Source organism: Leuresthes tenuis, unplaced genomic scaffold (assembly GCF_036924035.1).
Source record: "Leuresthes tenuis unplaced genomic scaffold, fLeuTen1.0.hap1 SCAF_22, whole genome shotgun sequence".
Lineage (NCBI taxonomy): Eukaryota > Metazoa > Chordata > Actinopteri > Atheriniformes > Atherinopsidae > Leuresthes > Leuresthes tenuis.
In genome coordinates this window covers 19,036,029-19,054,197 of record NW_027325376.1, presented here as the reverse complement: position 1 = coordinate 19,054,197, position 18,169 = coordinate 19,036,029, and the positions used below count along the sequence as shown (strand labels likewise).

At 38.2% G+C, this 18,169-nt stretch overlaps 1 protein-coding gene across 5 annotated transcripts in view; it reads left to right on the top strand.

Moving 5' to 3' along the window:
- nrxn2b (neurexin 2b) overlaps nt 1-18,169 on the top strand; it is a 634,570-nt gene that overhangs the window by 130,048 nt on the left and 486,353 nt on the right. For all 5 annotated transcript variants that reach the window (XM_072375804.1, XM_072375805.1, XM_072375806.1 and 2 more), the window contains exon 3: nt 3,359-3,379. In XM_072375804.1, coding sequence (XP_072231905.1) covers nt 3,359-3,379 — 21 coding nt within the window. The remainder of the gene's footprint in view (nt 1-3,358; nt 3,380-18,169) is intronic.

Here is an 18,169-nt window from a genome sequence, read left to right as displayed (position 1 = left end):
ATTAAAACAATTCATCTCTACTCTTACATCAACTACAAGACTGCAAAGTTTAGCAATGGGCTTTATTTAACAACTAGTGCAAAATATGCACACATACATTACAAAGACATTTTATACACCTCCTTCAGAAGAAGGGAAAAAAAAGAATATCATTATTCCCATGTGAATCACCTAATGCTCTGGAAAGACTAGGATCCCTGTGGAAGTGAAAGCCTGAGGCTATGTGGAGTAGACCCTAATGGAAAACAGCACTGGGATTAATGTAATGAGTTATAAAACTACATAAACTAAATTGGATAAAAGAGGCAAATTTGGCAAAGCTGGTGTATCCCAACGATGCATGCCTCACTGAACGCATATTTCTTTGAAGCTGCTCGTATTTGGTCTGAATGAGTGAGCGATCATTGTCAACTAGTATCTATTTATCTATCTATCTATCTATCTATCTATCTATCTATCTATCTATCTATCTATCTATCTATCTATCTATCTATCTATCTATCTATCTATCTATCTATCTATCTATCTATCTATCTATCTATCTATCTATCTATCTATCTATCTATCTATCTATCTATCTATCTATCTATCTATCTATCTATCTATCTATCTATCTATCTATCATGTAGTTCTTCGTTCTGCCACTCACTGAACAGACGGTAATGCAGTGATAAGAGGTCTGCCTCTTTTTCTAAAATGTTCTAGAAATTAAATAGATAATGAAATGATACTGACACATAGCAGTGAAAGCAAAATCAAGTTTGTTCTTTCTAGACAATCCCTATTGCACTGTGTAACATACATAAAGAACATCTAATAGAGAAAAATCTAAAAACCTTTAAATAAGCATATGATATCAAATTGTAACTGATCTGTAATGACAGTGAACACAGCATGCTCATCTGATTCACAGTAACATTGGTGAGTTGCAGTTATGTTATTCGAAAAGGCCGTTGTGCGTAAATCAAAAGACAAATCTATAGTGGCTGAGAAATGGCTTGGCCAGTGTGCTTCTGTGTTGATATGATAATTAGCTATGTGTTAGCTAACATATAGAAAATCCACTTTTGTGGCTGACGTACAAGATTTGATTGCAATCGAGATTACTAAAAGACCAAGTGACCACATTGGGTATCAAACCACTGTAGTCCTTAATATTCTGCCATAAACTACATGTCAACAGTTCAAATTTCTCAAGTAGAGTGTGTTCTTTATCTGTGCGATCAAGTGGTCAGTGAATGCCAAAACATTCTGCCAGAGAACATCATTCTTCCCAGATTTCTGTGCGAGTCAATTTGTTTACTTTCAGGTAATGTCACAAGGTACCCAGCCATCTCAGTGTCTGTTGGTATTTCGCTGCTCAGATTCTTTAATCCTATGCTCAGTGGTATTAGATGATGAAGAAGCTCCTGAATAACAACTGAATAGAAAATTATTTCAATCAATCGTCTCCTTAGCTCAGTGAAGCAATGATGCTGTGGAACGGCATTTGGTGTCTGTGTGTTTTTAATTCAACTGTAGTCGTCTGTACGTCATTTTAGGTTTCAATGACAGACAGGTTTAATGCTTAAACTCTAAGTACCTTATGAGACTTCCTGATGAGAAGGTAATTTGAAGTACACACACACACACAAACAGAACTTTTAAAACTTTAGCTTTACCTGAAAGTGCACAAAAGGCTTTAGTAGAAAAAATATCTTTGTAATTTGGTGTTGCTTCTGATTTATGTCATTAATTGGGATTACCCACCCTCTGGGAGGTTTTGATTTTAACTTGAGTGTTTTTAGTTATAAACAGAACCTTGTGCTCTCGCCTCCAAAATCATCCCGAGAGGTCAAGGTACCATTTACTGTGAATATTTTCTGCTTCTAAATTCAATCCAATTCAGTTTTATTTATATAGCGTCAAATTACAACAATTGTCATCTCAAGGCACTTAAATGATATAGTCCATTTCAAGCCAATTGGAATTCAATTCATTGTAATCATAATCCAATTCAATCCAATTAATTCATTTCAAAATAATCCAATGCATTCATATAGAGCCAATTCAAAAAATAATATCCTAGCTAATAAAACTAACAGATTGCACCAAAACTTGTCTTCAGTCCAATCTTCCATCCTGAGCGTGCCTGTGGCGACTGTGGAAAGGAACGACTCCCTTTTAACAGGAAAAAACATCTGGCAGAACCAGACTCAGGAAGGATAAAACATAAAAAAAAATGTCTAGGCTAAAAGGTGAGAGTAGCTGCAAAGGTAACTTTTCCCAGGATTCCTCCCTTTCAACACAGTTTTGTCATGGACAATGTGTCTGGCTGATAAAACACCAGAAATGACATTTGACCAACATCACGAGCCGCGAGCTTGTGACAATTTAGCCATTAAGTATATATGCTTTATAACCTTGGAGAGGCAGCCAATAAATACATTTCAAGAATCACCAAAGTGCCAGTGTCTTTCTTGCCTTTGAGAGGCTCTGAACCCTATGTGGAGACTAACAGATTATCTATAATATCCTAGGATTATAATTTTTTTAAATATGCTTTCAGTTGTCTGCAATGGTATAAAATTTATGAGCAGATGTAAGGATTGAGTGAAGAACACTTGATAGAATCCCTTCTTTGCAGCTGTTCGGGGGTTCTATTGAAAGTCTGGTTGACTTGTCTTTTTATCAATCCCATTGTGTCTCCAATGGTGTGATTTGGATTTTTAAATGGCTGCTGTTATTATCAAGTCTTAATACTAAAAGCAATTTAAGAGAAGCAGGTTTCTCAGCACATGGGCCCCATATCAATATAGATTTTATTGTATTTTCTGCTGTAAAAAACAGTTTTATTTTCAGTTTGTTTAATCTTGTAGTTTTCCATAATTTCAATACTGTTGTCACAAATCCAGACGAGGGTACTGCATGCTGCCGCCAGCACTGTTGTATGCTGCTTCTGCTAGTATGACTGAAATATTGAGTTATACAAACACCTTCAACCAGTGCAGTGTAGCGTTACATTAGAATATTATTAACCATGCTACAACTTAATTTAGGAATGTCTTCTAAAGACCCTGGCCCTGCAGCCAAAGCAGCAGATCAAAACACCAAGCCTCTCCACAGGGATGCCATGCCAAGTTAGAGGCCATTTCACATTTTTTTGGGCCCTCATTATTTTCTGGCTTGGGATTTGTACCGTGGCAGGCTTCTGCACTTTCATTTCCTTGTATTAAACATCTGGTTCTGTTAAGGAGAAGCTTTGTAAGTATTAAGTCTGCCGCTTTTGCCTGATTGTGTAGAATCTGACACTGTAACACCTGAATCAATTTTCTCTCTTTTCTCTCCCTTTTCTATGCATTTCCTTTGGATCCTTAAGCTGAAGAGTATGCCGTTGAAGGTAAGATAGAAGATTTACTTCCCAAGCAGACTGATGGCTTCTTTTACTACTTTCATGGATGTCGATGCTGGTTGCTTGCTAATACTATTCCTCCCTTTCTATGGAGAGGGGCATTGTCAGTTTGGACTGCGGTTACAAGTGACTTCCAGGGGGCCTAAATTACAGTTTCTGAATTAAATAAAAGGGATATATTTATACAATCAAAAATATCCCTTTTTATCTTCTGTTTATCTTATCTGATTTTTTGTTCTCTTTTTGGCTTTTTCTTTTTTATTGTAGTTTGTCTTTATAGATAGCAAAATAATCCATTTTAGATGTCAGATGGAGTATTTTCATGCACAGAAACGATCAGGGCAGCTTGGCAACCCTAACTCAATGTACTAGTCATCAAAGTTTTGAAAAAGTTTCTATATGTTGTGATGATTTTCAGATGCAGCTTTCTTGCCTTATCTCCTATTCTGCATCTCCCACAAAGGTGAACAAAGGCTGCTAATTGGGAAGGGCCCTGATAAGCCCTTGGCCCAGGCACTAGCATGAGATAGACTGACAGGATTTTTTGATAGAGCCTTGGCTTGTCTGTTTGCAGACACTAGCCTGTCTCCAAAATGCGGTGGCAGAGGCTCAATCACTTGATTGAATCTTCTGGTTAGTATAATCAGAAACAGAAACAGAAACATGTTTTTTTCTAAAATGTGTTCAGGAGCTGTTTGCTAACTAGCTGTGTGTTTGAGGGGTGGATTACCTATCAGACTGCCTCATACAGCAGAGAAAATCACTGAAATATGTCTTTTAATTTTCTTTTTTTTTGTGATAGTAATTGTGTTGTTTTTATCCAAAGCAAAAAAATGGTTTTCCTATGTCATATTGAAAATATTCCAGTCTTTTACTCTACCAATTGACCTTTCTCGTGCTTTTGCATGGAGAAAGGTCTTTTTCTTTTAGGGATCGAAGAGTAATGATCATCTAGCCCATAAACTGTGGCATTGGGGGCCTTTTGGATGGCTCAATGACCACTAATTGTTTATTACCATAAAGGGAACAAAATGGAGGGGTTAGGGCACAAGGGAGGTCTTTGTAGACAGTGTTATGTTTAAGTACTCTTAGGTTGTATCAACAGTATCTGAGCAACTTAAGCCTCTTGTTGTGACTGGATCTCTTTGTGTAAAAGTGCACCCACAGCCAGGTTTCATTTTAGTGTTATGAAGCTCTAAATAGGTAGATACAAGGTGACAGCAGTGAATGGTGGCAGTTCTGAACACTGTTTGTCAGAGTGGCCAGTCCAGACTAATGTAGAATGTGGTTTAGGACTTAGTTTTGTTATGGACATGTATGCAGCGTGTTCTAAATAAAGAAACCTGGGCAAGTCCATATCCGGATTTTTAGAAACCCAATAAGTATAGTTTTGTTGTCTTTTTAAGGAGTGTGGGTTAGTTGTTGTTCTGAAAAGTGTACCAAAGAAACAACTGTATCAGTGCCTTATTGAATGGGCTCCCAGTTATTTTGATTGCTCCTTGTGTAGTGATCTAGATGTGATTTAGTTTTTTTCAAGTCCTTGGAGTTTATTTTCACTTACAGATGTACTGACATTATAGTTAGTTTTACTGAAATACTGAATTGAAAGTCCTTCATTGTTAGCGTTAACTTCTTGATTCTTTTGTGCTCTCAAAGCATTTCAGTTCAAATTAAGGAGTTGTTCTTACTTGCATTACTTTACTTTAGTGGGCTATTGGCTCTAATGCCAGACTCTTGGTGTTTCTGTATTTCTTTTCACTCTATTCTTAGTTTTTCCATGTGACCGGGTTTGGTTTAATTAGTGTCGATGACCGTGTGTTCAAAGGTTGGTAAAGATTGATGATGCAGAAAGACATAGAGGCCCAAAGGAGGGAGGTACCCCCTGAATGTGGCTGGTGGCTTTTGCTTTTACACTGCAGGTCCTCAATTGATGACGTGCCTGAGACAAAGTCCTGTTTTTACCGGCAAGCCAGCCGAGCTCTGCCGTCTGTCTGCAGGAAGCAAAGCAAGTCTTGTCCTTTGAGAACTGCATATTGTTGGTGTTGTATAGTTTCATCATGTAAACACAAGTCTGCTTCATGGCCTTGTGCATTTTTATTATAAAAGGTTATGAAGAATTTAAACTAAAGCTTAGGGCAGTTACAGTTTATGCTGTATATTAACTGGTTAATGACTGAAAGGCAGCTGCATTACCGCCTGAGTCTGTTGGGTGGGTGCCAACTGGGTACCATTGTTTAATACTTTTAACAACAAATCTTGTTGTGAACATGTGAATAGATGACAAAGTATGGATGGCTGTTGTCATTTTTTGTTTTAAATGTGATGCACAGTTGCAGTAGCTTTGGTGGTTTGCTTTCTCCGCTTGGATATGTAAATGTAGAAAACAAAGTATACATTTTGTAAGGCAGTAAAAAATACATGCTGTTCATTCAAGTGCCGTGGCTCAGCTTCTACTCTGATAGACTATGTCCATAACGAATAACGTGCCTAAGGAAAAACAGCCCAAATCTGCTTTTAGCCTCAAAGACCGGATCATAGGTTTAGTGACCAGTTGCTTTGTTTGGGTGAACAATGTTCTGAGCGACCCAAGTTGATCTTAATCATTCCAACCAAAGCTACTGATGTTTTCTCTCTGAGCCATGCAGACCACCAACTTAATCTTTCCCTTTGGGAAAGGGAATAACTCTTTTTTTCTTTTTGCCCTCAATAACAAGCAGAGTTTGAGTTTGTGGAGATACAGGATTAAAGATTTAAGGTGGGCCTGTACGAGATTACTTTGGATCATCCAAAATAGATTATGGATTTTGTTCTTTATTTCTCAGGAGGAATGAAATAGAACGATGAATAAAAATGTTATTGCTTTTTAAAGTGTGTGTGTATTCACTTTTAATTTTTTTGTGGGGTCCATAACCTGGGAGCCCATTATTCTTGGTGAATCCAAGAGGTATAATGGGGCTCAAATAGTTTGCAGGGATTTTTGAAATACAAAACTTGGTGTAATAGCAAGAGTGTGAATTAGGTTAAGGTTAGGTTTAGACTAAGGTTTAGGTTAGGCATTTACCTTTGATGGTTTGGTAAGGGGCTGGTGAAAGCATTATGTCAATCTTGAATCACAACGAAGATAGAAAAACATATTTTTTCTGTGTGTGTCAGTCAAGGCAATAGCAGGAGAGCACGCTATAAAGTAAATGTTAGTGTATGATGTTAACGTGGCATTAAGTTATTTTTTCATGTTTGTGTGTTTTGTAGAACAAATTGTACTCAAAAATAATCACATCGTAGTCTTTGAATCAGTGAGTTATCACCGAGTTGAATCCTGCCCTTGAGCAAGGCACTGCACCCCCATGCTCCCCGGGTGCTGTGAATGGCCGCCCACCGCTCCAGTGTATGGCGTCTGTCTCCATGAGTGTGTGACCCTGTGCATGTGTGTGTTCAACAGGTGCCAACCGGGATGGCTTAAATGCGGAGGAGAAATTTAGTGTATTTCCCTGTACGTGACAATAAATCTGATCTTAATCTTAATCTACAATATTACATTACATTAGGTATGTGCAGAATGTGATGGTTGTGAATGGTGAATGTGGCTTGAGCTGCGCTGCAGCCCTTAGGCATCTAGAGTTTTAGCATAGTGCTTGTTTTTTCAGTTTGATGTTAGCATCATGGAAGCAATTGTCAGCGAAATGTTGGTCATCACATTTCTGTTATGTAGCATCACTGTAGCTTAAGTGTCAAACCTATATTTTAATAATCCAGTTTAGCTGTTCTAATGTTGATTGGGTTTCAGTCAATTTGGTAACTGATTTTGACTGTTCTTAAGTTATAGCTGGACAGCTTTCTTATCTTAATCTTTTTTACTCATATCAAGCATGGATTACACAAAACTCTGTATTTATGACTATTACCAGAGGCTATGTTTAAAAACAATTATGCAGGCCGTTAGGCAGGATTCACATGTCTGCAAAGGCCTGATGCTTGGAATTGTGGACGCAATGAGACACTTGATAAGTAAGGCAGTTGGCAAGTTTTCAGAAACTTAAGGCAATTAATTTTACTTTAAGTTTCAAAGATAAATCAGCAAAAATGCAAGGCTTTTCTTTCTTTTTGAAGACAAAGACAAAACGTAAAGTGCCTGTTTGTCATTATTTATCACGGACGCATTTTTATATCTGACAGTGTAACAGCATAACATAAAACAATTTTTCTTATTTCTCTTTGCGATCAATAAAAGTTTATTTTTTAAAAAGCTGTCCATGTTTCACTGAATGTCCAAGAGATTAGTGTTCAAACGAGGCAATCGAGTTTCAAGATTGCCGGCCAGCTTTTTGATTGGACTGGGGGTAGACTACAATAAATAGGCACCATAACACAAAGTTACCCTGCTAAAAGGGAAAACTGACAGATGACAGGGAGGATGAAAAAGTAAGTAAATTACATATCTGCAGTTCACAAATTGCTCGGGAGCCTATTTAACAGTAGGATGCCAGCGTGTTTCCTTTGCCTGCCCAGCCCCTGCCAAATGTTGCAGTGAGATAAAGCTTTTTCAGGTCCTGAAGGAAACAAAGTCATGCCACGCTTGTTCTCACAAGACATTAATTTCACAGTGTACACAGCTCTCACTCTTTTTTCTCTTTTTATTTACTGCTTTTTGATAATAGATGCTAAAGAAAAGGAGTGGGCACCCCTTTGGAAGAATCTCTAAAATGCTGCAGTGTCAACATACAGTACATGGCCTTAGGCAGTAGTGTTTGCTGTTATGGGAAGAAATTAACTGGACAATGCATCAAGGTTTCTCTGCTGTTTTGTCTTTGCTCATTTGTGTGTCCAAAGCCCCTTGAGAGACTCAGATTGTATTGCTCTGCTTAACGATAATGTTCTGCTTTTTTATTGTAAGCCTTTGTTTTATTTTAATTATTTGTTTTATTCTATTTTTGTTTCAGCTTCTTTTCCACTCAGACACTCAATTTTTGTTGAGACAGGCCTTCATTTAACACATATAATTATAGAATGCAAATTTCTCAAATCTTCATTTAAATGGCGGACATCTCCACTGTGATTCTATCCTTTGAATACCATTTCAAAGCCTCTTTTTTTTACTTGATGTGACCATAGGACTCATGCTGTTGGACTTTTAGGTACTTCTGCATTGAATGTACTTCAAATAATCAGTGATTAAATCCATCGTGAGTATACACAACAACTTTCACATAGATTGTATCAAGACTTTTAATATTGAAGCTGTAACAAAGTGTTACACCTATTATTAGATTACTAGATTGTTCATAATTTGTAAACCCCTCAGATAACAGTTTTCCATTCAAAATGAATATTTCTGTTGTTTAATACAAGAAGAAAAATGTATTGGGGACTTTAAGGTTATGAGCTGATTGGAGTCTAAATTCCCTCATATGTCTTTATTCAAGCAGACTTTAGATGAGATGAGAATAACATTTTTAGACTATTCATGGAAAAAGTTCAAAATGGCATTAAAAGCAAGAAGTAAAATAAATTATTGGGTGTAAATATACAATAGACAAACAAAAAAGGTATGTTAAAACAAATACATCGTAGGCATATCAGTGGATATCAATCAATGAAGAATATGCGCTTTCTTTAAGTTTTAAACTTAAAGTAGAAGCAGACAGGGTCTCAGTGCCCTGCACCAAAGCAGACTGCTGGTTCCACAGGAAAGGAGCCTGAAAACTGAAGGTTCAGCCTTCTATTCTAGTCCGAGTGATTTAGGGGGCAACAAGTAAACCAGAGTGCTAAGAGCAGAATGATCTTGTGTGGTATATAGTAAATAATATGATATTTCACATAAATAAGAGGTTGGCCTTTAAGGGATTTTTATGCAATGAAAAGGATTTGAAATTTTATTCTACATCTTACAGGCAGCCAATGTACAGATGCCAAGACTGGAGAGATGAGATCTCTCTTGGCAGTACCGGTTAGTGCTCTGGACGCAGCATTTAGGAATATTTTATCTGATTGTCTTCAACCAGTAATTTATGCCTTGTCAGGGATATTGTCTGGGTAGTTCTCTTTCTGTGATTCCTCCTCATTTGTCACTGAGAGTTTTCTTCCCCTTTATGATCCAAGTCTCAACCATTTTCTTATTTCTTTCTGCTACCTTTTTGTGTGCTAGACTGCTCGTCCTGTATAGCCTTGTGTTAGTTCTTTCACTATTTATGTTCCAACCTCTCTTCTTTACTTTGACCATCTTTTTCCCTGTTCTGGGAGATGAAGTTGTAGGTTGTAGCTAGGAGGAAAAGAACTGAAACGCTCCTCTAGGAAGCTGAGTTGCTGAAATCTATAGCGTGGTGAGCAAGGATTTATTTGGGTGGTGGCATTTATTTTTATCATTTGTTTTTAGGACTATGCAGTGTAAATGGATTACTTAGTTTTGATGTTCCCTTTGAGTAATGTACTCAAAAGGAACATCAAAAGTAAGCACACAAAATTCTTGTGAGTAAAAGTTGTTTTTGTAAAGCTTTGAACATTTGATACTGTTGAAAAAAGAACAGAAGTAAAAGTTGAAGTTGAAGTTGCAGCCTGCTCGTGTTTTTGTGAAAGATATTTATTCATGAAGGTGAGTAGAGTAATTATTTGAGCACTTGGGTAATTTCCTTGTGCAACTATTTGTTTCTTAAACTTTACTGGACATATTTCAAGAGGGAAATCATAATGCAACATGAGCATACATTTATGCCAGGACAGGTGTGATCAAGCAAGTAAAACCATGGACTTCTAACTCTGTGTGTGTGTTCTTGTCCTAGCAAGATTGAATTTATAGAGGCTCATGCATTCCTTTTCCTACTCTTAACACTTACTTTTTTCATATCCAAATTGCTCCACCTCTGATCTCAGGAGTCACTACTTCCTGCTTTCCAGAGTATATAAATACTGTTGTACCTACATCCTTTTCTGAACTCAGGCGCTAAAAAGCCACATACTGTGAAACTATGATTCCATGTTTGACAGGTCCCTGTGAGGGATTTCTTTTTAACAGAGCCATCATGTCCATCCCCTTGCTCAGTTTCCTCAGAGACACCAGTTTGGAAAGCCTCTGAGAAGTGGCAGCAAAGAACAAGTGGGGGTGTGCAAGACCTTTACTAGGCAGAGGTTGTGAAAATTAGATTTGCACATATACACAATCATAACACCATCAACGTAAAATTTAAGTTTCGTATGAGATTCAAGCCCTGCTTTTACAGAATCGCATCAGTTGTGTGTTTGATAGAAGAGCATAAAATAAAATAATTCTGACGGCTGCTGCATTTCCTATTAAAAAGGCATACCTTGCTGACACTCTCCGCAATGACACCACACAACAGATGCGCGGTCCAGAATCAAGCAACATGCAGTGTAAAAATTGATGTAATGTTCAACTGTAGCGCAAATGTAGAGTCACAGTTTGCTCGCAGCATATGAGACAGTCTTTGTCCTTGTGCCTGATTTGTGCACCGATTTCACATCTGAACATGCTTTGGGAGGAAATCTTGTTATACTAATGTTGCTGCATACTTGTCATAGGAATCAGAAGTGCAGGTAAATGTTGAATACCTCAGCTGTGGTGATGCACTCATTCACCTTCAAGCTGATGCATGTTCAAAGAAATATACAAACTTTCAAAACTTAATCCCACAGAGAATCATTAAATCTATCATCACAAAATGGAAAATATATGACTCCACAAAAGACCTGCATAGAGAGGGTCCACCACCAAATTTTACAGACCGAACAACGAGGGCATTAATCAGAAAAACAACAAAGGAGCTTGAAAGCCATTGTGTCCATTGAACCACTTTAAGCTGTACACTCCACAGAGCTAGACTTTATGGGAAAATAGCCAGAAAAAAGACATTGCTTACAAAAAAGTTTGCCAAAATGTATGTGGGAGACATCCCAGATATATGGAAGAAGATCATCTGCTCAGATTAGACTAAAATTGTGGCTATCAAGGAAAGTGATATATCTGAGACTGGGACAGTAGTTCATTTTCAGCGGAAAAGTCCCCCTTAGCATACTGCTACAGCAAGGCTCAAATGGTTTAAGGGGAAACGGTTAAATATGTTGGAATTACCAAGTCAAAGACCAGACGTCAGTCCAGTCGAGAGTATGTGGCATGACTTAAAGTGACATAATATGCCTTTTTCAGTTAATAACATTTCCTTAGGTCTTCTTGAAACGTAGAAGACATGCTTTGGTCAAAATATATGTGGATTTAAGCACAGAAGCCCTTCTCTCACCTCTATGGTGAGCAGCCACTCCTGAGAGCAGGCTGTTTGGATTGGCAGATACTGTGAGCGGCAGCCACTAAGAAACTAACTGTCTCTGACAGAATGTAGCAAGTATTAGGATAGGAGTCAGATTCGGAATAAGAAAGTTCAACCATCAAGTCTTCAGCAGGATGCCAATGAAGGGTTAGTTTCTTTATATTTTTTTGTTGGCTAAGTCATGCTGGCTGTCACTGAAACAACTCAAACAACATATTTACCTGCCCTCAAAAGCTGGGCATCTGGCGTACAATTTAATGCAATGAAGGCAAACATGATTAGGCTATTCCAGTAGTCATAGAAAAACATGCAGTGTGGCTGTCAGTAAGCAAAAGATGCTGATAAACAATTATTTCTCAACAACAGTAATGGACCAAGCGAGAGATGTACACAGTGTAACCGTAGTAATGCATGTGTACCAATAACTACTGCATTTGTCCGAATGACAAAACATAACCGTTTAAGTGTTGGAGGAATAATTATCATAATATTTCAAAAAGTAACAGCAATGACTTCCTAGAAGCCTGAAGAATTATTTACTAGATACTTACATTTCCCTCATCTGCGGACCAAGTTGTTAAAACAGTCAGATGGAAATTGGTTGCTGTATATAAACAGTCTTTAGCTTACTCTGGCTGAAACATTCCCTTCAAATGTAATTTAACCACTAGGCTCCTATATCTCTAAGGCTGGGGGTAGATGTAAGATGCATGTTCCTCAATACAGCTGAGAACAGAGCACTTTCATGTGGAGCTGGCTTTATCAGTCTAGCAGGTTGGATGCAAGTGGGCTCAGAGGTTGAGGCTTAGGAGAGGAAAAACAGTAACTCAGAGAAGTGACGTAAATTTGAAATGAAAATCAGAATGGCTTGTTGAATGAACTCATAGACTCATAGAGATATAGTCTAAGAGAGTCGTATTTGTAACTGCTGTAAAATGTGTCTCCACAAAGTAACAACTGCGATGTGATGAATACATATACTTGCACCACTTTAGCTTTTTTTTAAATTTCCATCAGACAACTAAGCAAAAAGGTTAAGGAAAGTGGTTCCTGTTATTCTTAAAAAAAATTAAGTTATTTAAGATGTAGGCTTGCTTCACACACTTTAGACTTTGTTATTCTTTCAGCGTAGATGTTTTGCAATCACCTTTAGCTGCTCTTAAGCTCAACATCTTTAGCTTTGCTTCCCCTGGCCAAGCCAAACAGTTTCTCTGCACTGATTAATTCATTGTGCAAATGGCTGTTTCTGCTGCCTTTTCATTCTTAATTTGTTGTCCAAATTGATTTACCTAATCTGTGATTATGAATGAGAGGCTGTAATGGCACAGTAGAGAAAATGTTTGATAGAATTGTGATCAGTGGGCTGAAGAGTGACCAATAACTAATTCCGGACAATGGAGAATTGTGCTATTTTCACATCATCCTTTCTTTCACTAAAATAGTAACACTCGAGTGGGCCTGTCTTGCCACAAGGGACCTTTCTTTACTTGAATGGAAATTCTATTCCTTTGGGATTCCTGTTGACCATTTAATTTTTTTCTTATCTCTTTTCAGTTTTTATTTCAGCCATCCATCTTTTGTGCCGTAATTAAAATGGTTTGTTCTTGGTTCTTTGTCTTATATAAGATCACTTCTATGCTTTGATGGCATCATATCATTAAGATATATTGTGGGCTTATAACAGTATACGCTTTTTATTGTCTGACTTCCTGTAGCTGTCAATATAATGACAATCCAAATATAACATGATATAACACTCTTACAAAAATGTAAGAGTGGAGTCTGTCAGTCCAGAGGTTTCAGACAGATGTTGGCACCGTGGAGGATATTGTATCTTTGCTGCAGACACTTACTGTTTCTTTTTCACAGTTAAAGACATTAATTCACAATTCCAAATTATTGCCAAGGTCAAACACGTTTCACACAAATCTCAGAGAGGTTCACAGAATCACAAGAGACTTGCCAAAACAGCTATTAGATACCACTCTAAACTGTTACGGTATCATTCTTACATGTTTCACAGTGAATTCATAATTTAAATGCTTTGTTGCGCTTTACATCTTTCTGCAATGTCAAACTATTTTGTGTGGTTTTGGGAGTCCGTCTTTATGTCTCTTAAATTTCAAAATTTGAATTTATACACTAAGTTCTGCCTTATCCTGCACAAAATCTGATCATTAGTTGCTGTAAAATGAAAATGGCTGCCATCTACACAAAACCACTGTAGGTTGTTACATTCAATTCATTTATCACAGAATAGTTGGTTCCAGGTTTTGTACAAAAATGGTACAAAAATGGTCTATGATTCTTTAGGGGTGATATTTAAAAGTTTTGCATCTGCATTATTAGCTCACTGTTTGTTTAATCTCTCTACTGTGAGGTAGTTGGAACTCAAGTCTCAAAATTCAATCCATTTCAATTCAATTGAATTCAGTTATCTTTGTTTTATATATAGCGGCACATTGCAACAAATGTCATCTCAAGGCACTTCAGAGATACAATTCAAGCCAATTAGAATTCAATTCATTGTAATACAATTGTAATCCAAACAAATCCAATTCATTAAATTCTAAAATAATCCACATTTATATGTACAAAGTACCCAAGCTAAGGAAACCCACAGATTGCACCGGAACTTCTTTTTGATCCAATAACCCATCCTGAGTGTTCACAAGGCGACTGTGGAAAGAAAAAACTCTGTTTTAACAGGAAGTGACCTCTGGCAGAACCAGACTCGGGAAGGGTGGCCATATGCCTCAACCAGCTGGGGTTTGAGAAGAACGAAAAAGGGGACAACAAACACAATAATACCAGGCCAGGAATACCTGCTGAAGAAAAGCGTATCATGGGAGGTTCCCCAACAATCTAGGCCTATAGCAGCTTAACTATGGGATGTTTCAGGGTCACATCAGCCACCTCTAACTATAAGCTTGGTCAAAAAGGAAAGTTTTAAGCCTAATCTTAAAGGTGGAGAGGGTGTCTGCTAGGGTTGCACGATTATGACTAAAATTATAATCACGATTATTCTGATCAATATTGAAATCACGATTATTAATCACGATCATTCATCATGTCTGGAAAAACATGTATTTTTATTGCACCATTTATAAACAATGTGCCAACAATTTTTAGTGAAAAATTAAACTTTAAATTAGAATGAATAATAAATAATGCAAAATAAAAACAAACCCCCAATAATTTAAAATTTTAAAGTACTGACTGTATTGATCGGACACATGTCTTTGGCCAAATAAAAAGATATTGCGTCTGTTATTTCTGCGTCTTTGGGAGGTACGTGAATAGGGTACTGCTCGGTGCAGGGTTGCTGTAATGGTTGTCTGGGTTGGCGCTGGACACGAACAGGGATTTTGTGAATTAACTTTAGCTTTGGCCTTCATGCATTCCTCATATTTAGGTTTGTGATTTTTTTTCAGCTGGTAGAACAAATTAGTGGTGTTACTCTGCAGGGTAAACACTATTTTGTTACACGCTTTGCAAATAACATGTTCTTGTTTAACGTCACTTGCCCTGAATCCGAAACAAGTCTAGACAATGGATGTCGCCCCATTTTGAGGCACAAGCTCCTCGCGATCCCCAGATGCTACTGTATTCTTCTCGGCTTTCGACATAACTTGCTCTCGTCAGTCTTACTCATAGACTGTCTAACTAGCTGCCGCTGCAGGCTGTCTAACACTGTGCTCTGGTTATTCAGGCAGCTTAATGAAACTGCCTGGTGGTTGGTAGACTACTGGTTGAGAACGAGTGTGGTTAGATATGCAGGCAGCAGAGCTCGCATTTTGAATGTAAATAGCGTTGACGATCAGGTTAATTTAATTGTGATCACGATCAAAATACGATTAATTGTGCAGCCCTAGTGTCTGCTTCCAGGACGTATACTGGTAACTGGTTCCACAAGAGAGGGGCCTGATAACTGAAGGCTTTGCCTTCCATTCACTTTTAGAAACTCTGGGAACCACAAGTAGATCTGCAGTCTGAAAATTCTTATCAGGTGTAATTTGGCATGATTTAAGAAATCTACTGGCATATTGAATTTTATTCTTTAGGTTATTCAGGGAAAGTCTCCCCCTTTGGGTCTCCTGTGGGCACTCGCAGTCTTGATAGAGTAACAAAACCGACATCTCCAAGAAAAATAAATAGCTTAACTGTCCCTTTTACAACATCAGTGCAGACAGGACTCCCCTTTTTGTTTTTTTTTCTCTCCAAACTGTCAGTGTGGCCTAAGCGCTATGATGAGTTGTTATCAGAAACACAATAAATTTGTTCAGCAGCTGCCACAAAGCCTCACTCCCTACAGCTCTTATTTATTACCAGAGAGGGCCAGAGAGGATGAGCTTTAATGCCACTGACTCTTATTGCTAGAGCCTGGGCTGCTTTATTCGTCATGTGAGGGGTGAGACGACGCTGTGAGGGAAATGAAGGAAGAGCATAGTTTAGAGTGATAAGGGTCAAGGAGCAAAGGGGAGGATTGCAAAGAGGAAGCCAAATAAACTTGAGAATAAAAACAAAGTGACAAGGGTTACACTTAAGAAGAGGAAGGGTTGAAGGGAATCTTAAGCTGAGGCATTGAACCAACAGGCTGTTTCAGTGGAAGGAAACATGGCCTAAATATTTCACTAGGATTCACTGTTAATGACTGTTCAGTGAAGGCAGAGTGAACTTAGCCAGGCTCACAGTCATACATAAAATGTTTTTACACACATGGTACACAACTAAGCCTTGTGTGTTTCTGTACTTATGACTATATATGCAGTGAGCTGCAAAAGTAGCAGTTGTGTATTTGAAAATCAGCCAGTGAGTCACTGAATCATCCGGATAGTTTGAATTATTTTTACTGGAAATAAAAATGTCAAAATCAAGTGGTGTACCACTCCTGGTACCACAAATAGTCACTTAGCTTCTAGTCCAGATTGGGTCTATATATCAGCAGTTTCAAAGAAAGTTTCGCCAGAAAACCAAAGAGCGCAAACAACCGTTTTTCTGGTTTAACTGTTGACAATGAATGGACCCAATCCAAACATCAGAAACTCTTTGTAGTGTTTATGTTTCTAAGAGACTAAGCAAACTATATCCATAATGCTCTGTAATAGATGGAGGGTTTTACTTTGTATGTGTCCATGTGTCAGCAAGTGAATATATATGTGAGAGTAAAAGACAGTATTTGTACATGTGCAGGGCCCAGATTAAGCTGTCACACAGTCACGCCGATCAATGTGGGACCAGTTTACAGATAATAAAGTGGTTAGGTGATACCTTTAATTGAATGAGTGTTGTTTGCTTGGCCCATCTGGAGAGAAAGCATCCAGGGAACTGGCTGTTATAGTGTGCGCTGTGGTCTGAATGGTTGGTATGGAAGACAAACTTTGAAACCATGTTCCTCTTTGAGTAACTCAGAACCTTTTTTCAATGTTGTTAGCTTTTTTCTCTGATTATTCTAAACAGAGATTATGTGATTTTAAGTATTTCATCAAATATTCTTCAGTCTATGAGGCTTTCCTCAGAATTCCCCCGCTTTGTATCTGAGTTGGATATTCATACACAGGCGGAGAGTGGGGGTCCTGTTTTGTATTTTTCTTCTTAGTGTTGTGCAGGGTTACTCTTTGTGTGTCTTGTCCGTATCGCTGGCTCTCAGGAACACTGTAGGTGGATTGTACTGCCAGCTGTTAAAATTAAGTCCAGCCACCGCCTCCTCTCTATCAGAGCCACAACTTCAAGCAAAAGAAAGTCCCTGAGTGTGCCTTAGTTCCATAAGAAATGAACATGGAGCACTAGAGTGTCTTTAAAAGCACATTTATTAACATCCTGTAGGACGAGAAGCGTAACCATAAACTGCCCAAGGGTATTGCCTCTGCATGCAGGCAGAATTTATTACAAAGGATCAACTCATGTGTGTGTGTGTTTCTGTGTCTTATGTGTGCGCTTAATTCTTTACTACAGTCAAAGGTCCTATTGTAAAATTTGCTGGCACTAGGGAAAGTAAGCCGAACAATTCAAGCCTTAAGCGAGTGACCCAGTTGAATAAGATAAGGTCAGAACTCCACTCATGATCTAGAGGATACAGAGCAGCTCCCATCTGGACACTGACAAGAGCACCCTTCCTCTTCTCCCCAAGCTTAGTCAATGAAGAGACTTTCTACCTGTCTTGTTCGCTGTTTCCCCTTTCCATCAGCCAGGGACCCTATACACTATTCATAAACTTTGGCAGAGGGTTGTCTGACCTTTTTGCTGAAATGTTAGGGCAAATTAGTTGTCAGAGAAGTGGACGTGGCGGTCATGCTAAGTCCCAAATGCACTCCCGTACAGCTCCACTATCTTTTTCCCTATTCAATGTGTACTTGCCCTCTGTAGTGTTAGCCCCTCCACCATCGCCACAGAAAGACTTTTGTTCCAGTTACCATCATCCATCACTCTTGATCGCACATAAACGTGGGCAGTCACGAAGCAGCACAAAGATCAGCACAAACAAATAGATACACATGGCACACTA